We start from the raw sequence: 16694 nt of genomic DNA, 5'->3' as shown, positions 1-16694 counted from the left end.
GGTGGGCCGTAAAGAGGGACGGACCGGAAGTGGTAGTTGTCATAGCTACCGAGGTGGCCGGCCTCTTCCCCGTCTTATCCTCTCCCCACTCCCGCTCTGTTCTTATGAGGCCAGGAAAATAGAACTAGGAAGTGCTGACGTTTTGGGTCCCCCCAAATATAACCAGAGGCTCTAACGAGGGCATCGGCCAGTGATTTGGTGGAGGACCAGACCGGAAATGGTAGTTTCCATGGTAACTCCTGAGCGGGTTGCCTGGGAGATGACCCCTTGCGCTCTCTCTGAATCTGTGCTGTAGCGTCACTTCTAAGGCAGATCTAACTGATCTTCTTGGACTGTCTCCTGCCATGATTCCCGGGAAATACCGCTCTGTTTCTGGCCGGGCTGCGAGCAACGTAGGTTGGGTCTCCTACTTTTTCTTCCCATTCGTAGCGTCCTTTCTGACTGGCGTCTTTGTCCTAGGTGATGGGCTGTATTATTGGGACCAGCACCTCTGAGTCTACGCAAGCTATTGTCTGACCGAGGCTTGAGATTCCTGGACTGGAACAAGGCACTTGGAGGGTATTTAATATTGTGTGATGGGTATTCAAAGTCTTGTCCAGGATCTGGGCTTCCCAGAAGGTGGAGCTGGTCAGCTGTGAAAGGCTAAGCTTCATTTAAATTCCTTTAACCTGTCAATTCCTTTTTTTTTTTTTTTTTAATTAAGAAAATATTAACTGGCACCGCCACATCCTTCACCGGTCTCACTGAGCTATTGACTTAGACCTGAAATAGCAAGTGTCAAAAGCTTTAGGTGCTAAGTAGAGGGTTAAATTGCTGCAGACATTTTGGAAGATAAATCACAGTGAAACCTTTTAATTCTTAGTTGTGATTTTATTGTTTTCAGCAGATCCCCAGAACATGATAATTTACCAGAAACAAGCAAAAAGCGAGCATTCTGTTTTATTCTAATTTTTTGTTATATCTTTGTGTACTATTTTGGGGAGGTATGTGTGTGTATAAGTTAAGAGCATATTTTATGGTTTAATTTTTACATTGTAGGTGAACTGTGGGCTTCATCTGGTAATTCAAACATCATCGCTTCCTGAAAAAAACAAAGTAAGATTCAAGCAGATTTGTATTTAAATGGACTATAAATTGTTTTATATTCTGCAAAATAGCATGATTTAAAGAGCAGAGTCTAAACTTGAAAATTTAAGTATATTTACTTTGGTCACTAATCTAAAGGTAATTTTTACTTTCTGCCTACACAAAGCCAACTAGTGGTTACCAAAGAAGAGAAGGAAGGGGGAGGGGCAAATTAGGGGTATAAGATTAAGAGATACAAACTACTATGTATAAAATAGCTAAGCAAGAAGGATATATCGTATATCTCAGGGAACTATAACCACTGTTTTGTTATAACCTTTAACGGAGTATAATCTGTAAAAGCACTGAATCGCAATGTCGTGCACCTGAAACTAATATACTATTGTAAATCAACTATACATCAATTAAAAAAATCAAACAAAACCAAACCAAAAAGAAACCCACCTCTTTTAAAAACTGAATCTTATTTCATCAATTACAAGAGGTAAGGTGGGTTTTTTTTGACACCTAAACATTTCTTAAATCAGGACCCTTCTTAAAACTGAGGGCACACCATTGTTTAATTGGGGAAGATTGTCCTTCTTAGTAGTGGGTAAAATGATGGCATGTCTTACTACTGATGGAATCTTATAATAGATAAAATGTGATAATTTGGGGGCACATATCTCACATTCCAGAAAATAATCGATTAGCAGTGGAAATATATTAGGCCAAATGCTATTTCTTTTCCCCAGTTTGCCCATATTCTCCCTGGCATTTCCGTAACTTCTGGCTTTTGATTTGATCTCTGAGATACTCATGTTTTCCCCCCCAGCCCCAACCTCAGCTTTCAGATATACTCACCCACCTCCCACACAACTGTGTTTCAAGACACAACACAAATTTTCCTTCTTTGACCAATTTGGACACCTCCAACTGGCACAACTCAGGTTTTTCCTAAAAAGTTGTTAAATAGGTGTCACTGAAGGAACTCTAAAGTGAAGGGCAGAATTTACAGATAAAAACCTGAGAAGGCTAAGGAGGGGCATGAGGAAGGTGGATGGAAGGACACCATTGGTCAAGGAGGCAGCTGTGGATTACATTATGTATCTGGAAATAAACACTTGGAAAATAGACCATTTGATTATCTTGAATAAATAGTAGTTAGTTAGATTAATTGAAAATATTCTTTATTGTAATTGGACCTAATGGATTCCTTCCAAAGCTTTGCTGATTGATTTCATTGGACAAATCCTATGCCGCTATTATACATAGTATGTTTCTAGGAACTATGGCCTCATCCAGATTCTTTCCAAACCACTCATTTTCTCTTGTGTGGGCATGTATTCTGAGAAAATACCTTAGCTCATATAGTGCATAAGGATATAATGTAAATGCTATTATAATTTTTATAGTAGCATCAGAAACATCATAATTCTTTTATGATATGTATTTAGGGGTTTTGGTAGCTAATCATGAGAGGTTGTTTGGTTTTGTTTTTCTCAGTCCTCCTATCAAATAATTTAAAATAAATTTAGAGAAAACCCTTCTTAGAAGGGTTATAATTTTATTATGTTATAATTGGACTGTTAAAGGAATTCTAATGATAAGAACATTGTGATATTTTTCAACAGAATTTAGTTTCTATTGTATGTTTTTTGCTTTTCCTTTTGAGAAAATGATTCTTGTAATCACTGAATTGTGGTGAGAGTATGGAGGAATTGCTAGTGGCTCAGACTGGAGCCTGGTTTCATCTGACCTCATGAAACTGACTCTGATTTGTGTGTGTGGGGGGGTGGTAAAATACACATCACATAAAATTTACCACTTTAACCATTTTAAATTGTACAAATCAGTGGTATTAAGTACATTCACAATGTTGTGCAACCATCACCACTCTCTAGTTTCAGTTTTTATCACCCAAAAGGGAGTCCCTATACCATTAAGCAGTCACTCTCCATTCCACCTTCCCAACCCTCTTGGAAGCCGCAAACCTGCCTTCTGTCTCTATAGATTTTTCTATTCTCAGTATTTCATAAATGGAATCATATAATATGTTACATTTTGTGCCTGGCTTTCTTCGCTTAGCATGATGTTTTCAAGGTTCATCTATGTTGTAACATATATTGGTTATTTTATGTTATTTTATAATTATATTCATTACTTTCTCCAACAAATTTTTTTTCTTAAATAATGTTTTTTAGGTTGAATTCAAGCTAAATAAAGAAACGCCATCATTCCCTGGTCGACTCTTACAACATGATCTTGAAAGAAACTACTCAAGTAGGCAAGGTATTGTCAGAGAGTAGAGATCAGATATGGTTTATCTTCTTTAAGTAATATTGTTTAATAATGTTGAATTTCTAGATCCAAAGAGACTTGAATTAAAAATGACATCATTCATTGGTTACCAAATTGATTGGGCATTTGTTTAAATCATAATTGATTTTATATACACAGCAGAGTAGATTATTTCTAATACAGGAAAAGCTGTTGTGTTTTAGTTTGGGGTGGGCTCTGCACAAGAGAATGGGAAGGAATCTTCCAAATAATGTCTTAGAACTAGGAAAATAGCTCATTAGTGAGGGTAAGAGTATGGGAACACAGATCTTTAGGGAATAAGGAAACAGTGGAAAGAATGGAAAGTCAGGAGTAGAAAAGAAGCTATCTCTTTCCCTTACTAGCACATATAATTATAGATATTTTATTTCAAAGGCCTTAAACTTTTGTGTGCATCCCCCAAGATCTTGTTAGAAATGCAGATTCTTAGTGCTTCCCTTCCCTTGTGCCCGTCCCCATTCTGATTTTGTAGGCCTTGGGTGGGATTTGGAAATGTGCGTTTTAGTAATGCCTCAAGTGATTCTGATGTATGTGGTTTGTGGACCACCTTTTGAAACACAGCCTCATATGATCTGGTTATATTTCTGAAATATATTTTTCAATTCAAGGAGAAATTTTCTTTGGAACATTTGAGTTGTTACTTGGTTGCCGACAACTGTTAGCTATCTGTAACGTGCTAGTGTTAAGCACTACAGAATCCTTACATACAGTACTATCCCCATCTCCTAGGAGTTTATATGAGAGGGCTCATGAGTATAGCCTCTCTAGATTGTTTATCTCACTACTGCATGAACATGTGGCAATTTTGAATATTTTATTAGTTTTCTTTTTTTGTTTTGTAACTTCCGGACTTTCCTCTTGGGCCCATCTAATTTGACATGACTTTTCTCTTTCCTATATCCTACACTCTTGTCTTGGTCAATTGCTGGACATGACATCAACCTAACTGCTGTTCCACAGTGTAGGAAGCATGTGTCTTGCCTTTTTTGGTTCGATTCAGTACGTATCTACTGAGTGTGTACTGTGTGCCAGACACTGTATTAGGCACAGAGCTATAGATGTGAACCTGAAAATTCTCAAGTAGGAATTTTTTTATGTTTGCATTGTGAATTTCCTTCACATTTTTGATAATAAATCTTGAATTTGTTTTCTAAAACTTAAATACTTTTCCCAAGGTATTCTTGAGTTAGAGGAGGAAGTTGGTAGACAGATTTGTGTATGTCTGGCTAGGTAAGTTTATTTAAGTGTTAAAGTATTGCTAGATATTTGCTAATGAGGAAATAGTATGGCGGCACTGAATTTTGTGAACCTGAAAGATGAATAAACTCTTGTACATAAATAATCCATAAAATACAGATTAATTCTTTAGGGAAAAATAAACCTATTTTTTACATTAAAAGATTTTATTCAAACTCATTCTCTGTGACATTTGTACCTGATTGTTTCCAAATGTGCCTCATCCATAGTTCCAGGCAGTTTCATGCAAAGAAGGCCACACAGTGTGTAGCTGTTTTCTTGACTTTTGTACTCACTGTTCTTCCTCCAAAGGCACAAAACTTTGGAAAAATTATAAGTAGCAGTTTATCAGGAAAAGTTGGGGAATCTCTGTCTAATAGACTGCATCCTGATACCCAATTATTATAATTAATTTTACCTCATTCTTATTTTTTCTATTTTTCAAAATTAATTGGACATATATACTCGCCCCTCACCATAAATTAACCAGTGGTACTCTCAGTCCAAAGTAAAGAAACTCTATGTTTTAGTTAGGCTACTTAGTCTAAAACTTGGTATGTGATTTTTTTAGGCTTTTTATATTAATGTTAAGAGTTAACCCCTGTATCCTTGAGATTTTGTAAGAGCCAGGGACTGCTATACAGTAAAATCTCAGTTAACCAGACCTTAATTGATTAAATCCCTTAATTAAGAATTCTAAAATATGTATATAGAGAGGAAGAGACAGTGCTTGACTCTTAAGGTCATGATAAATCATGAAAAATATAGAAACAGGATTTTTGTTACCAAAACAATCTCAAAGGTAAGGCTGAGTGGACACATATATGACCGTGTACTGTATTATCCATCCAGCCAGCCAGCCATCTGTCCATCCCACTGCCCATCTCTCCATCCATCTTTCCGTCCATCCACTCACCCATCCATCCATCCATGTATCTAGGATGCAGTGCAGTGAAGACTCTTACCAAACATAGACCATTATGCCTCTAAACACTTTGAGATCCTAATTATGAAAGAATTCATTCAGCATTTTTGTGCTAAAATGCAAGAATATCTGATTTTCTTTTTTAACAGAAATAATATATGTAAAATGGATTTCTGATTTACTCTTAATAATGGAAAATCAGTTAATTTACTGATTGCCTAGTGAATTTAGATTCTACAAAGAATATAAAGAATGTAAAATGAGCTCCATTTCTCAAGGAGCTTATAAATTTAATTGGGAAGACAAAAGCTACATATCTGGTGAATTAAATGGTGATATATGAAATCACCAATAACAGGAAATGCTTCAATTAAAATTTTGCCACATAGTAGTACAGTTTATATGCAGGATGAAACATTCCACATATAATGTGGGTGTTTGATACACACATATTTGTATATATATGTGGGTGTTTATATATCTACATAAATATGTGAATGTTTCAATTGCAGATCACTCTGGTTCCCAGTCATTTAGAGCAGCAGTCCCCAACCTTTTTGGCACCAGGGACCAGTTTTGTGGAAGACAATTTTTCCACGGCCAGGGTCGGGGGTCGGGGCATGGTTCAGGTGGTATTGGAAGCAGTGGTTCACGTGGTAATGCGAGCTTTGCTCTCTTGCCCACTGCTCACCTCCTGCTGTGCAGCCCAGTTCCTAACAATTGAGGGTTGGGGACCCCTGATTTAGATTATCTTGCTTGTGGATTTTAAGACCTTTCTATCTAATCATTCTCATATCCTGCTATTTATTGTATGATGTATGCCATACTGAACGTGATAGTAAGCTCATCATGCAGATAGTGATTTTGACTTCTGTGTATGATAAGAGCTGAAAAGTGTGAGGATGAACTTCCTTTATTCACTGAAGTAATTGGTGAAATTTACTCCTTGATTATTGCCTCTATATCCCAAGTCTTATTAAATTTAAATCTGCCTTCCTAATTGAGGAATGGCTTGAAGCCTTAAGAAAATAATTTTAAAAACCGAATTCTGATGCTAACAAGGGAAATCAAGGTTGTCTATTGTTTGGAGTTTTTCCTTTATCATCTTTAGCTGACCAGTTAATCCTTAATCAGTTTATCCTTACACTGGGTTTTGTTCTTTTAACCATCCGATTTTTGATTTCCAAATCAGTTTACTGACTCATGGTTGCTTGGGTACTTTGCTAGCAACTGGTCATGTCACAAGACCAGTTCATTTATGAACATGATCTCAATTCTGAATGCTTGTACTCTAGAACATCATTATTAGTTATCGGATATTTCATGATATTCAGAAAAGTGGGATGTGAGCACTGATTATTTTGTTCAAGAAGTGAGGTATGTGATACTTTGGTTTATATCTTGCATACCTGGAGAAGTTAGTAAATACCACTGCTTTACAGTTCTTTAGTTTGATATATATGGAACTTGATTTTAAGATGGCTTCCCAAAGAATATGTTAGCTTCCTATATTTGGGTTCATCTTTTTGCTTTATTGGTCAGTTTGAGCAGTAGAATTCTGTGGTACCTTAAGTTCTATTTTACTGCTTATCACTCCCATCAGCATCGATTGCTGCTTTTAGGAAATTTTCTCTTTGTAGAAGGAAATAGAGTTGATTTCTTCTGGTGTTCAAACTGGTACCTTTGACCCATTGCTCAAGTCTTACTTCATTTACGGAACGTCTCAGCATCTTTTATTAACTATTCTACATTCTTCTAGGTCTTTAGAATATATCTTAATATCCACCTCCCCCAAAACTCATCTGTGACCATCTTCTTTAAGTAAAAAATAACCAGACACATTTATGTGTGAAATTATAAATATATATATATTTTTTATTCTGCATTTTGTGTATGTTGTTCTGTACAGTTTATTAATTTCATATGTGTTTGTCCACTAGATTGAAAGCTACTTAATGGCAGGGACAACATCTAACCAACAACCTATAAACCTCATAGGGATGTCACATACCTTGTGGACCCTAACTACAAGTGTACAAGATTTATTGACATCCACTTTGGTCTCTGCAATATCCTCCACCAATAGTAGCTGAACATACAAAGAAAAATGGATGATGCGAGGTTTACATTTGTTATCCAAAACTACTTTCTCTGTATTTCCTGTAGCAAAGTCATGTATTGTGTAGCTTTGTGATAAATTTTTCGATATTTTGAAGGAGATGGAAGAGTAATAAGCCCTTCACCTCGTAATAAATCATCCTGCATCTCATCCACAACAAATGTGGCAGAATTATGTGGGCTGGAAATGAAAACTACCATGAGCTCCTTATCAGCATTTGGAGATTCTTCCATTCAGACACCTTCAAAGTCCAGAATCCGGCCGGGCTGTCATAGTGCTGGCCCAAATGTATCTGGTAATGAGGGACTATCATCTCAGTTGTAAGAGAGTTAAAGTTTAGTATTAGGAGTCAGGATTATAAAGGGATAAAGATAGCACTAGCGTAGTTCTATACTTTCAACCAATCTATAAGGCAAGGGAAAAATTATTTGGTATACACGGAACACATAGTTTTGGTTTGAGGAGGAAAGAAACGAGCTCAAGTTTAGTAACTAATTTCAAATATGGAGAGCTATGGAAGCTATATTTTCTAGAAAGGATATTTGTAGGTGCCGGAGTTCTCCAAATATAAGGTGACTTTAGTTTCAAGATTTTAAAGCTTTTTCTTAATCAAGTAATTTGTATATCATTTTCAATAGGTGATCATATTAATTTGGTGAGCTCATCAATGCCATCATTTCCCATTCTCCAACGTTCTTCTGAAGAGAAAATTCTTTACTCAGACAGGTTGACCCTAGAAAGGTGAGGACAACTTACTTTTTTGACTAGATAATTTATAGACATGGTACAAGATTTGAAAGGTACAAAAGTCTCTCTCCCTCCTCTTATTTTCCTGCTATTTAGTTCTCCTACCTAAGTATAATCACTGTTACCAGTTTTAAAATTTATTCTTCCAGGGGTATGTGGAGAAATTTTATATCTATATAATGTAAACGAGCTTGACTATACTCTAAAACAGTACTATAGATAAAACTTCAAAATATAGTCCTCACATGGGCTTCTCTGCCCTATCCAGTTGAGTTCCCTTTACCTCACTGGCTCACAGCCTCCTAATCGCTCCTTCACTCACCCTGCTACAGCCATACCTGCCTCCTTGTTGCTCCTTGAATACACCAAGGATGCTTAAACCTTAGGCCTTTTGCATTTGCTGTTCTCTCTGCCTGGAATGCTGTTCTACCACATATCTGTAGACTCACTGTCTTTACCTCCTTCAGATCTTTACTCAAGTGTCATCACCTAGGGATAGCCTTCCCTGGCCACCCTCTCCAAAGCTGTAACTCCTTCGACCCTGACTGTCCCCAGCCCCTTTCTCTGCTTTATTTTCCTTCTTAGCACTTATCACCCTCTAACATATTAAATATTTAACTTATTAAGTTTATTGTTTGTCTCCTCCCACTAGAATATAAGCTCCACAGACACTGGGAGTTTTGTTGAGTTCTGTATTTCCAGCACCTAGAACAGAGCCTGGGACAAAATAAACTCTCAAAAAATTCTGAATGCATACGTATGTTTAGGACTTGATCCCCATCTTTAAATCTAGGAAAGTATCAGCAGTAGAATGGTGGATGAAGGATTTCAACCTTACCTTAGCACTATGACCAGCAGGGAAACTATCTCTGCTGTGCATACCTTTAGCTTAGCAGTGCATATCTAACAGCAAATGGTTAAGCAAACTTCCTAGCTTAGCAATGCCTGAGCAGTGGCTTGATGGCAAATGCACTTCTCTGGTTATGTGACATGGTTCTTTGAATCATCTCAACCTCTACTGCAGAAGGCAATTACATTGAGTGTTTTATGATGTTAAGTTAATTTTATGTGAAATAATTAATGTTGGAGTTTTTTTTAATGCAATGAGAATTAGACTTAATTTTAATAATTACCCTGGCCAAAGTATATTGACTTTTATATGAGTGAATTACACTTAGATCTAGAATGCTTAGTTCATGGAGGCAAGAAGTGGTTCTATTTATCTTTTTCTCCTCACAGCATGGGAGCATGAAGATACTACTATTAATATTTGTAAGAGGAGGCGGACTGCTAAATCAGAACCTTATTAACTTTAAAAAATGTTTTCTAGGCAAAAGCTGACTGTATGTCCTATCATCGATGGGGAAGAACACCTTCGTTTGTTGAACTTTCAACACAATTTTATAACTCGGATCCAAAATATTTCTAATCTGCAGAGGCTAATATTCTTGGATTTATATGATAACCAGATTGAGGAAATTAGTGGGCTTTCTACTCTGAGATCCCTCCGTGTCCTTCTGTTGGGGAAAAACAGGTAATCTTTGCAGATCAGTTTTTGCTTGTTATACTTAGGACTAATGTTGAATCCTATGGTGTTTAGATGGCAACTCAAAATTGAATAATACTTAAGAAACTAATAGACTAAAATTTTTGAAAAATTATTTAAATGCATTAAGATTCAGTCATAATTTGTTTTATGAGATTCAGTCTGACAATTATTCAAACCAAGTAACATTTATTAAGTGCATATTTTATTATTTCTGTTGCTTTCCAGTGCCATATCTTATGCGGAAGTAAATAGCAGACTTTGGCCTTTATGTTTTTCTTTTAATTAATTATTTTATTTATTTATTATTTTTGGCTGCGTGGGGTCTTTTGTTGCTGCGCGTGGGCTTTCTCTAGTTGTGGTGAGCGGGGGCTACTCTTCACTGCAGTGCGTGGGCTTCTCATTGCAGTGGCTTCTCTTGTTGCAGAGCACGGGCTCTAGGGCACAAGCTTCAGTAGTTAGTGGCACGGGCCTTTATGATTTATTAGGTTATATTTTAAACGTGTATTCACATTAGGATTATGTGTTTCATTTGTGATTCTTTTTGGTGCTTGACTGAGGGTAGACATTTGATACTTTGTGATTGTCGAATTATAGTCAGTCATCTGTATCCAGTTTCTCATCCACGGATTCAACCGAGGATCGAAAATACTTGAAAAAAATACTCCAGAAAGTTCCAAAAAGCAAAGCTTGAACTTGCCATGCTCCTGGAAACTGTTTATATAGCATTTACACTGTAGTACATATTATGAGTAGTCTAGAGATTATTTAAAGTCTGCATATACTCTGCCATTTCACATAGGGGACTTGAGCATCTGCAGATTTTGATATCCATGGGGATCCAAGAACCAATACCCTGCTGATACCCAGTGACAACTATACTGATTGATTGTTGTTCAGATGATATTCTCAGTATGTATTTGATATTACATCCTATATCAACTTCCCCAGTTCCTTTTACAAGGCTCTATTGTGTAGTGCAGCTACATAATTCCTCACTAATTTCTTTGGGATTTGTTCAAGACTTTTCTTTCCATTCTTTTTTACTAGATAGCTTTTGCAATGCCTACAAAGAAAGGCTGTTTAGCAAAATCCAAGAATGATTTTTATATTATCATGAAGTTTAGATATAGCATTATACCTAAACTTGGTTCCTTTCCTCCCTATTTCCCCTGCCACAGCATGGACCTTGAATTACCTCTTTATTCTTGCTGGCCAATGGTAATATAAGATACTTTTTCCAAGATCATGTCCCAGCGTTCTAGGCTCTTGTCTCTTTTCTGCGGTTTCCTGAAAGTTCCCATCAGTGTAGTTTATCATCTACAGTTGGTTCAAGTGTTAAACTAAGCATTATGGTAGCATGAGGGAATTTAGAGTAATTTTAGGATCATTGAGTATTAGAGTTTGGAGTGACCTCAGAGATCAGCTCTCTTATTTACAGATGAAGAAATGGAGATGTAAATTGACTTTTACGAGGTTAGATATGTCCAAACTATACACACTAGGAGTATGCCACCAGAGCATTCACTAAGTAAAGTGAGGAGTAAACTTTTCGTACAATTAAGGCATTTCCATCTAGGTGTTCCCGGTCATCTCTCCCGGAGACTTCTTTACTAGTGTCTGATCGTTGGAGTTTCTGATTTGTTTGTCTAGCTTCCATTTATTCTTTAGTATCATGGCTTTTAGGTCCTTCTTTTAGCCCTTGAGTAAGTAGTTTTTTGATTGTTTTTGTTTTCTTCCAGTTTTCTTGAGATATAATTGACATACAGCACTGTATAAGTTTAAAGTATACAGCATAATGATTTGACTTACATACATCATGAAGTGATTATCACAATAAATTTAGTGAACATCACCATCTTATATAGTTACAAAATTAAACAAATAGAAAAAAATTTTTTTTCTCGTGATGAGAACTCTTAGGATTTACTTTCTTAACAACTTTCATATATAACATACAGCAGTGTTCATTATATTTATTATGTTGTACATTATATCCCTAGGACTTATTTATCTCATAACTGGAGTTTTGTATCTTTTGACTGCCTTCATCCAATTCCCCTTCCTCTCACCCATCCCCTGCCTCTGGTAGCCACAAATTTGATTTCTTTCTCTGACTTTGTTTTTGAAGTATAATCAACCTCCAACACTATGTTAGTTCTTGTTACACAACATAGTGATTTGATGCTTCTACACATTTCAAAGTGATCACCATGATGATAAGTCTAGTTACCATCTCTCATCATACAAAGATATTACATAGTTGTTGACTATATTCCTCACGCTGTATATTTCATACCCATGACTCATTTATTTTGCAACTGGAAGTTTTTGCCTCTTAATCTCCCTCACCTATTGCTTTCCTCCCTACCCCCATCCCCTCTGGCAACCACCTGTTTGTTCTCTATATCTATAAATGTTTCTGTTTTGTTGTGTTTTTTATTTTCCACATATAAGTGAAATCATACGGTATTTTGTCTTTCTCTGCCTGATGTATTTCACTTAGCATAATACCCTCTAGGTCCATCCATGTTGTTGCAAATGGTAAGATTTCACTCTTTTTTATGGCTGAGTAATATTTATATATATACAACAACATCTTTATCCATTCATCTACTGATGGGCACTTGGGTTGCTCCATATTGTGGCTATTGTAAATAATGCTGCAATAAACATAGGGGTGCACATATCTTTTCTAATTAGTGTTTTTCTTTTCTTCAGATATATACCCAGGAGTGGAATTGCTGGATCATATGGTAGTTCCATTTTTAATTTTTTGAGGAGTTTCCATAATGTTTTCCATAGTGGCTGCACTAATTTACATTCCCATCAACAGTGCATGAGGGTTCCCTTTTCTCCCCATTCCTGCTTTTTCTTTTCAGCTTCTCTGTCTTCTTGGAAATAACGTTTTAAGTTTGTTTTTGTTTTGTTTTGTTTTTTAGTAATGTGTGCCTTGAAGACACCAGTCTATCTTTCTTTTTCTACTCCTCCATCTTTTTTAAAATTTAATTTAATTTTTTATTTTTATTTTATTTATTTATTTATTTTTGTGGCTATGTCGCACAGCTTGTGGGATCTTAGTTCCCCAACCAGGGATTGAACCCGGGTCCTCAGCAGTGAAAGCGCAGAGTCCTAACCACTGGACTGCCAGGGAACTCCCCTCTTTTTGTTTGTTTGCTTTTCGTTCACATTTTATTTTATTTTTTACATGAAGAAAATAGCTGTTTTATTTTTTACATGAAGAAAATCGCTCTTTTATTTTATTTTTTACATAAAGAAAATAGAACTGTTAGTGTTCTTGAATAAAAAAGAAAATGAGTTGGAAGACTACTTTCCACACTGTCCACATTGCATATTTCTGAAGTATCAGTACAATGCAAATCTGATCCCTAAAACATGTGCCTACTGCTCTCCAGCCAGCTGACTTTGTCACAGCAAGGGGCCTGTGAGCCTTGAAGATGCAAATCTATAGTAAGGCAGTACTTTATAGTGAATATTAGGCAAACCTGGCTGAGGAATGCTAGAGAAGAGAGAAGTACATTTGCCACCCCTTGTGTTTGTCTAGGATGACTTGTTGCCCCCGGCTGGTTAAATCCAGAAAGCACTGTAGTCTTTTAGTCCAAGGCAATGGAACCACATATGAAAATCCAACGCAACCGTATACCTTTAAATTCAAGCAGATCCAACAAAGATTTCTGCTCAGAAGCTAGAAAGATCCTGCTCAGATTCCGTATGTGAAGTTTACATTGCTACCAAAGAACTCCCAAACCCTCTGTACCACTTTGCTGTTGAAGTTCTTACCATCTAACTCTTCTGTTTTCTGTATCCCCTATTTATCCTTGTGAGATCTTCTGGTACCCTGATCATCACAGGCTAATGAATAGAACTTCTCTGGATTTTCTTCTGATCACCCAGGACTATAGATAACAGAATTCTCCACCAGACGCTGGGATTCCATATTCCCTTCCTTTTGATTTCTTGAAGGTTCCCACTTAAGGATTTGTCTTTGACACCTGAAAAGCCAGGTCCTGTATAGATCCTGTAGTGGGGTCCTTATTCTGGCATCAATCACTTAATGTGGCCTGCAGAGACAAGCTGTGATATATCCCTAGATGTCTGTATCTGCTGAGTGATGAGTGAGACTTGTCTTTTTCTAGTTCAGTTCTGTTTAATGGGGGAACTTTTAAAATTTAAAACCTTTCAGGTCACATTGGTATCAATGTAAAAATCTTAAGCTATTTAGGAACTGACTAGGATTCTGCAAATTCCTCATATCAATAATTAATCTGACCAGTAACCTCCTAGGTCAACTGATGCCTTCATCTGCCTCTGAATTCCTTAGAATTAGATTTGTTTTTATGTTACTTCAGGTACTGGGGGGTAGGGAAAGAATCTATGGCAAAGGCAGTTCATGAGAACAAGAGAGCAAGATATTTGGCTGGTCTTGGGTTTAACCGACTGAGCAACTTGTCTATTTTTCTTCCTATTCACCTGGGCAATCAGAATCAAAAGTGAGAGTCATAAAGCCACTATGTGTCAAAGCTAAGATAATGCTTGAAGTCACAACAGATAGTGACTGTTTTACTGGATAGCTTAACAGTATGTGTGGCCCTGGTGGAATGCTTTGAGAAGACATATTACACATGAAGGTTTCTGTGATTGAAGTGCCTTAAATGTGCCCAGAGTTTCTGATAAATACAGAAACAGGTTACATTCATCCTCCAAATCAGAGAAACTTAGACTGAGACAATCTCCATATCTTATGTATAATTTTCAAAATATTAAAAATATAATTCTCAGACCAATAGATGGTAACTACAGGCCGAAGTTTAATTAACTCAATAGTGAGGGAACCGGTGGGATGACAAAGCTGGTTCAAAGGAGGGTAAGAGACACTGATATATAGTCAATGAAAAATAAATAATGCTGGAATAAGATTAAGTTATTGAACAGGTTAATATCCTACGGAGCACTAAACTCATAACCCTATGGGTTATCTTTTCTATTAGACAGAACAAACTACATTCCTACTTGGCAAAAATTATCATTACATCTTATTAGTTTTCCACAATTTAGTATGTAATGTTACAGAGTTTGGGCTCTAGTTAATTGTAAACAGTCAGATGATCCTTAGGTAGGTTTGTTGACAGTGCTCTGATAGGACATTGAAAGGACATGCAGTCATCCCTTTGCCTAATTTCCAAGTTTTGGTTATCAACACTTGAGTACACCCTTCATTCTATAATCACGTATCACAGTTTTACAAAACTGTTTTTTATACTATGTGTTTTTTACTTGAATATATTTTATTATTTACTTCTTCTCATGTCATTAAGTGTTCTTTGAAAATATAATTTTTAAGAGCTACATAATATATATGGATATATATAATAATTTACTTAATAGTTCCCTTTTGTTAGACTTACATTGTGTCCTTTGTGTGTGTCTGTGTTGTGATGAATATCCTTGTCTATAAATCTTTGTCTGCATCTCTGATTGTTTCCCTAAGGAATTGTAAGATAGGCTTTAGTAGATGAGTTCACCCTCATAAAGCTTATGTGAGGGGGGAATTGAGATTTGATGAGGAAAAAAGTCTATATTTTAGGGTAAAAGTCTATATTTTAGGGTGTGGCTCACAGTGTGATTCCAGGACCAGCAGCATCAACACCACCCAAGAACTTGTTAGAAATGCAAATTTTTAGACGCTATCCCAGAAACTCTGGAGGTAGGACTCAGCAATTTGTGTTTTTAGCAAGCCCTCCAGATGATTCTGATACACACAAAAGTTTGAGAACCACTGTTTTAGGGAACGTGAGCTTGGGAGTATAAAAGAATTGAATGAAAGTCTTCTCTAATACCTGTGAGGTCAAATTACTGTTAGAAAGCATCACTCTGTCCTAAGCCATATTTTTAGGGCACTGTAATTTTCTCCAACCATTCTAGGTATTTCAAGAGCAAAGCAGACAGAGGAATAATTTTGTTCAAAGTTTTGTCTGTTTTCCCATCTGGTTTAGCTGCTGTTATTATTATTCTTGTTATTATTAATATTCACTATTATTATTAGATTTAAGTGTAAGGTGAGATAATCTTAAATGCCTGAATGCCTGACTCTGGATGAAGGTTAATGAAGGATTCCTATGAGTCCAGAGGATGTTAATGGTTTGGATGAACTGACTTAGGGGTGTTCAGGGGTAGAGTGCTTTCTAGGAAAGGAGCAGATTCTGCCAGTGTTGTGGTGTGACAAAGGGGACTGATGAGGGGGTTGTGGTCATAAGGGAGTGTGTTGTGTGTGTGTGTGTGTGTGTGTGTGTGTGTGTATGAATGAGAGAGAGAGAGAGAGAGATAAGGGAGAGAGGAAGAACTATAGTCACTCTGTGATGGAACATAATAGGTGTATGATAAATATTTTTATAAATTAAATTGGATTGGATTGGTTGTGGTAATATAAGTCTGGATTTGGCTATGATGTAAGATGGCTGAGGTTAAATGAAGATAGAAATTCATGACGTTTAAATGTGCGTTATCTTTACATAGTGATCAGCATATATGAAGCTTCAAGGTATGATCCAGGTTCTGGAAACATTTAAGAAGGTAGAAATGGTTCTTTGAGGCAATAAACAATGACAACAGAAGTAAATAGTGATAGACAGATGATGATAAAGATGGATTGTATGAACTTCATTTTACCCTTTCTTTGCCATTGCTCCTTTCCCTCT

At 36.5% G+C, this 16694-nt stretch overlaps 1 protein-coding gene across 3 annotated transcripts in view; it reads left to right on the top strand.

The window, feature by feature from the left end:
- Window positions 1-62: 62 nt before the first annotated feature.
- LRRC49 (leucine rich repeat containing 49) overlaps window positions 63-16694 on the top strand; it is a 128897-nt gene continuing 112265 nt past the window's right edge. The window contains exons 1-6 of one of the 3 annotated variants that reach the window (XM_057543748.1): window positions 64-392; window positions 460-558; window positions 1039-1095; window positions 3270-3357; window positions 8324-8426; window positions 9763-9966. In XM_057543748.1, the coding sequence (XP_057399731.1) occupies window positions 8353-8426; window positions 9763-9966 (278 nt within the window). In that variant the 5' untranslated portion in view covers window positions 64-392; window positions 460-558; window positions 1039-1095; window positions 3270-3357; window positions 8324-8352. Of the gene's footprint in view, window positions 397-459; window positions 559-1038; window positions 1096-3269; window positions 3358-8323; window positions 8427-9762; window positions 9967-16694 lie in introns of all 3 variants that reach the window. The other 2 variants (XM_007197781.3, XM_057543749.1) reach the window with 2 other exon arrangements.

Source organism: Balaenoptera acutorostrata, chromosome 3, assembly GCF_949987535.1.
Source record: "Balaenoptera acutorostrata chromosome 3, mBalAcu1.1, whole genome shotgun sequence".
NCBI classification, from domain to species: domain Eukaryota; kingdom Metazoa; phylum Chordata; class Mammalia; order Artiodactyla; family Balaenopteridae; genus Balaenoptera; species Balaenoptera acutorostrata.
The sequence above is the reverse complement of the archived record's forward strand: the minus strand, read 5'-3'. Positions and strand labels throughout refer to the sequence as shown.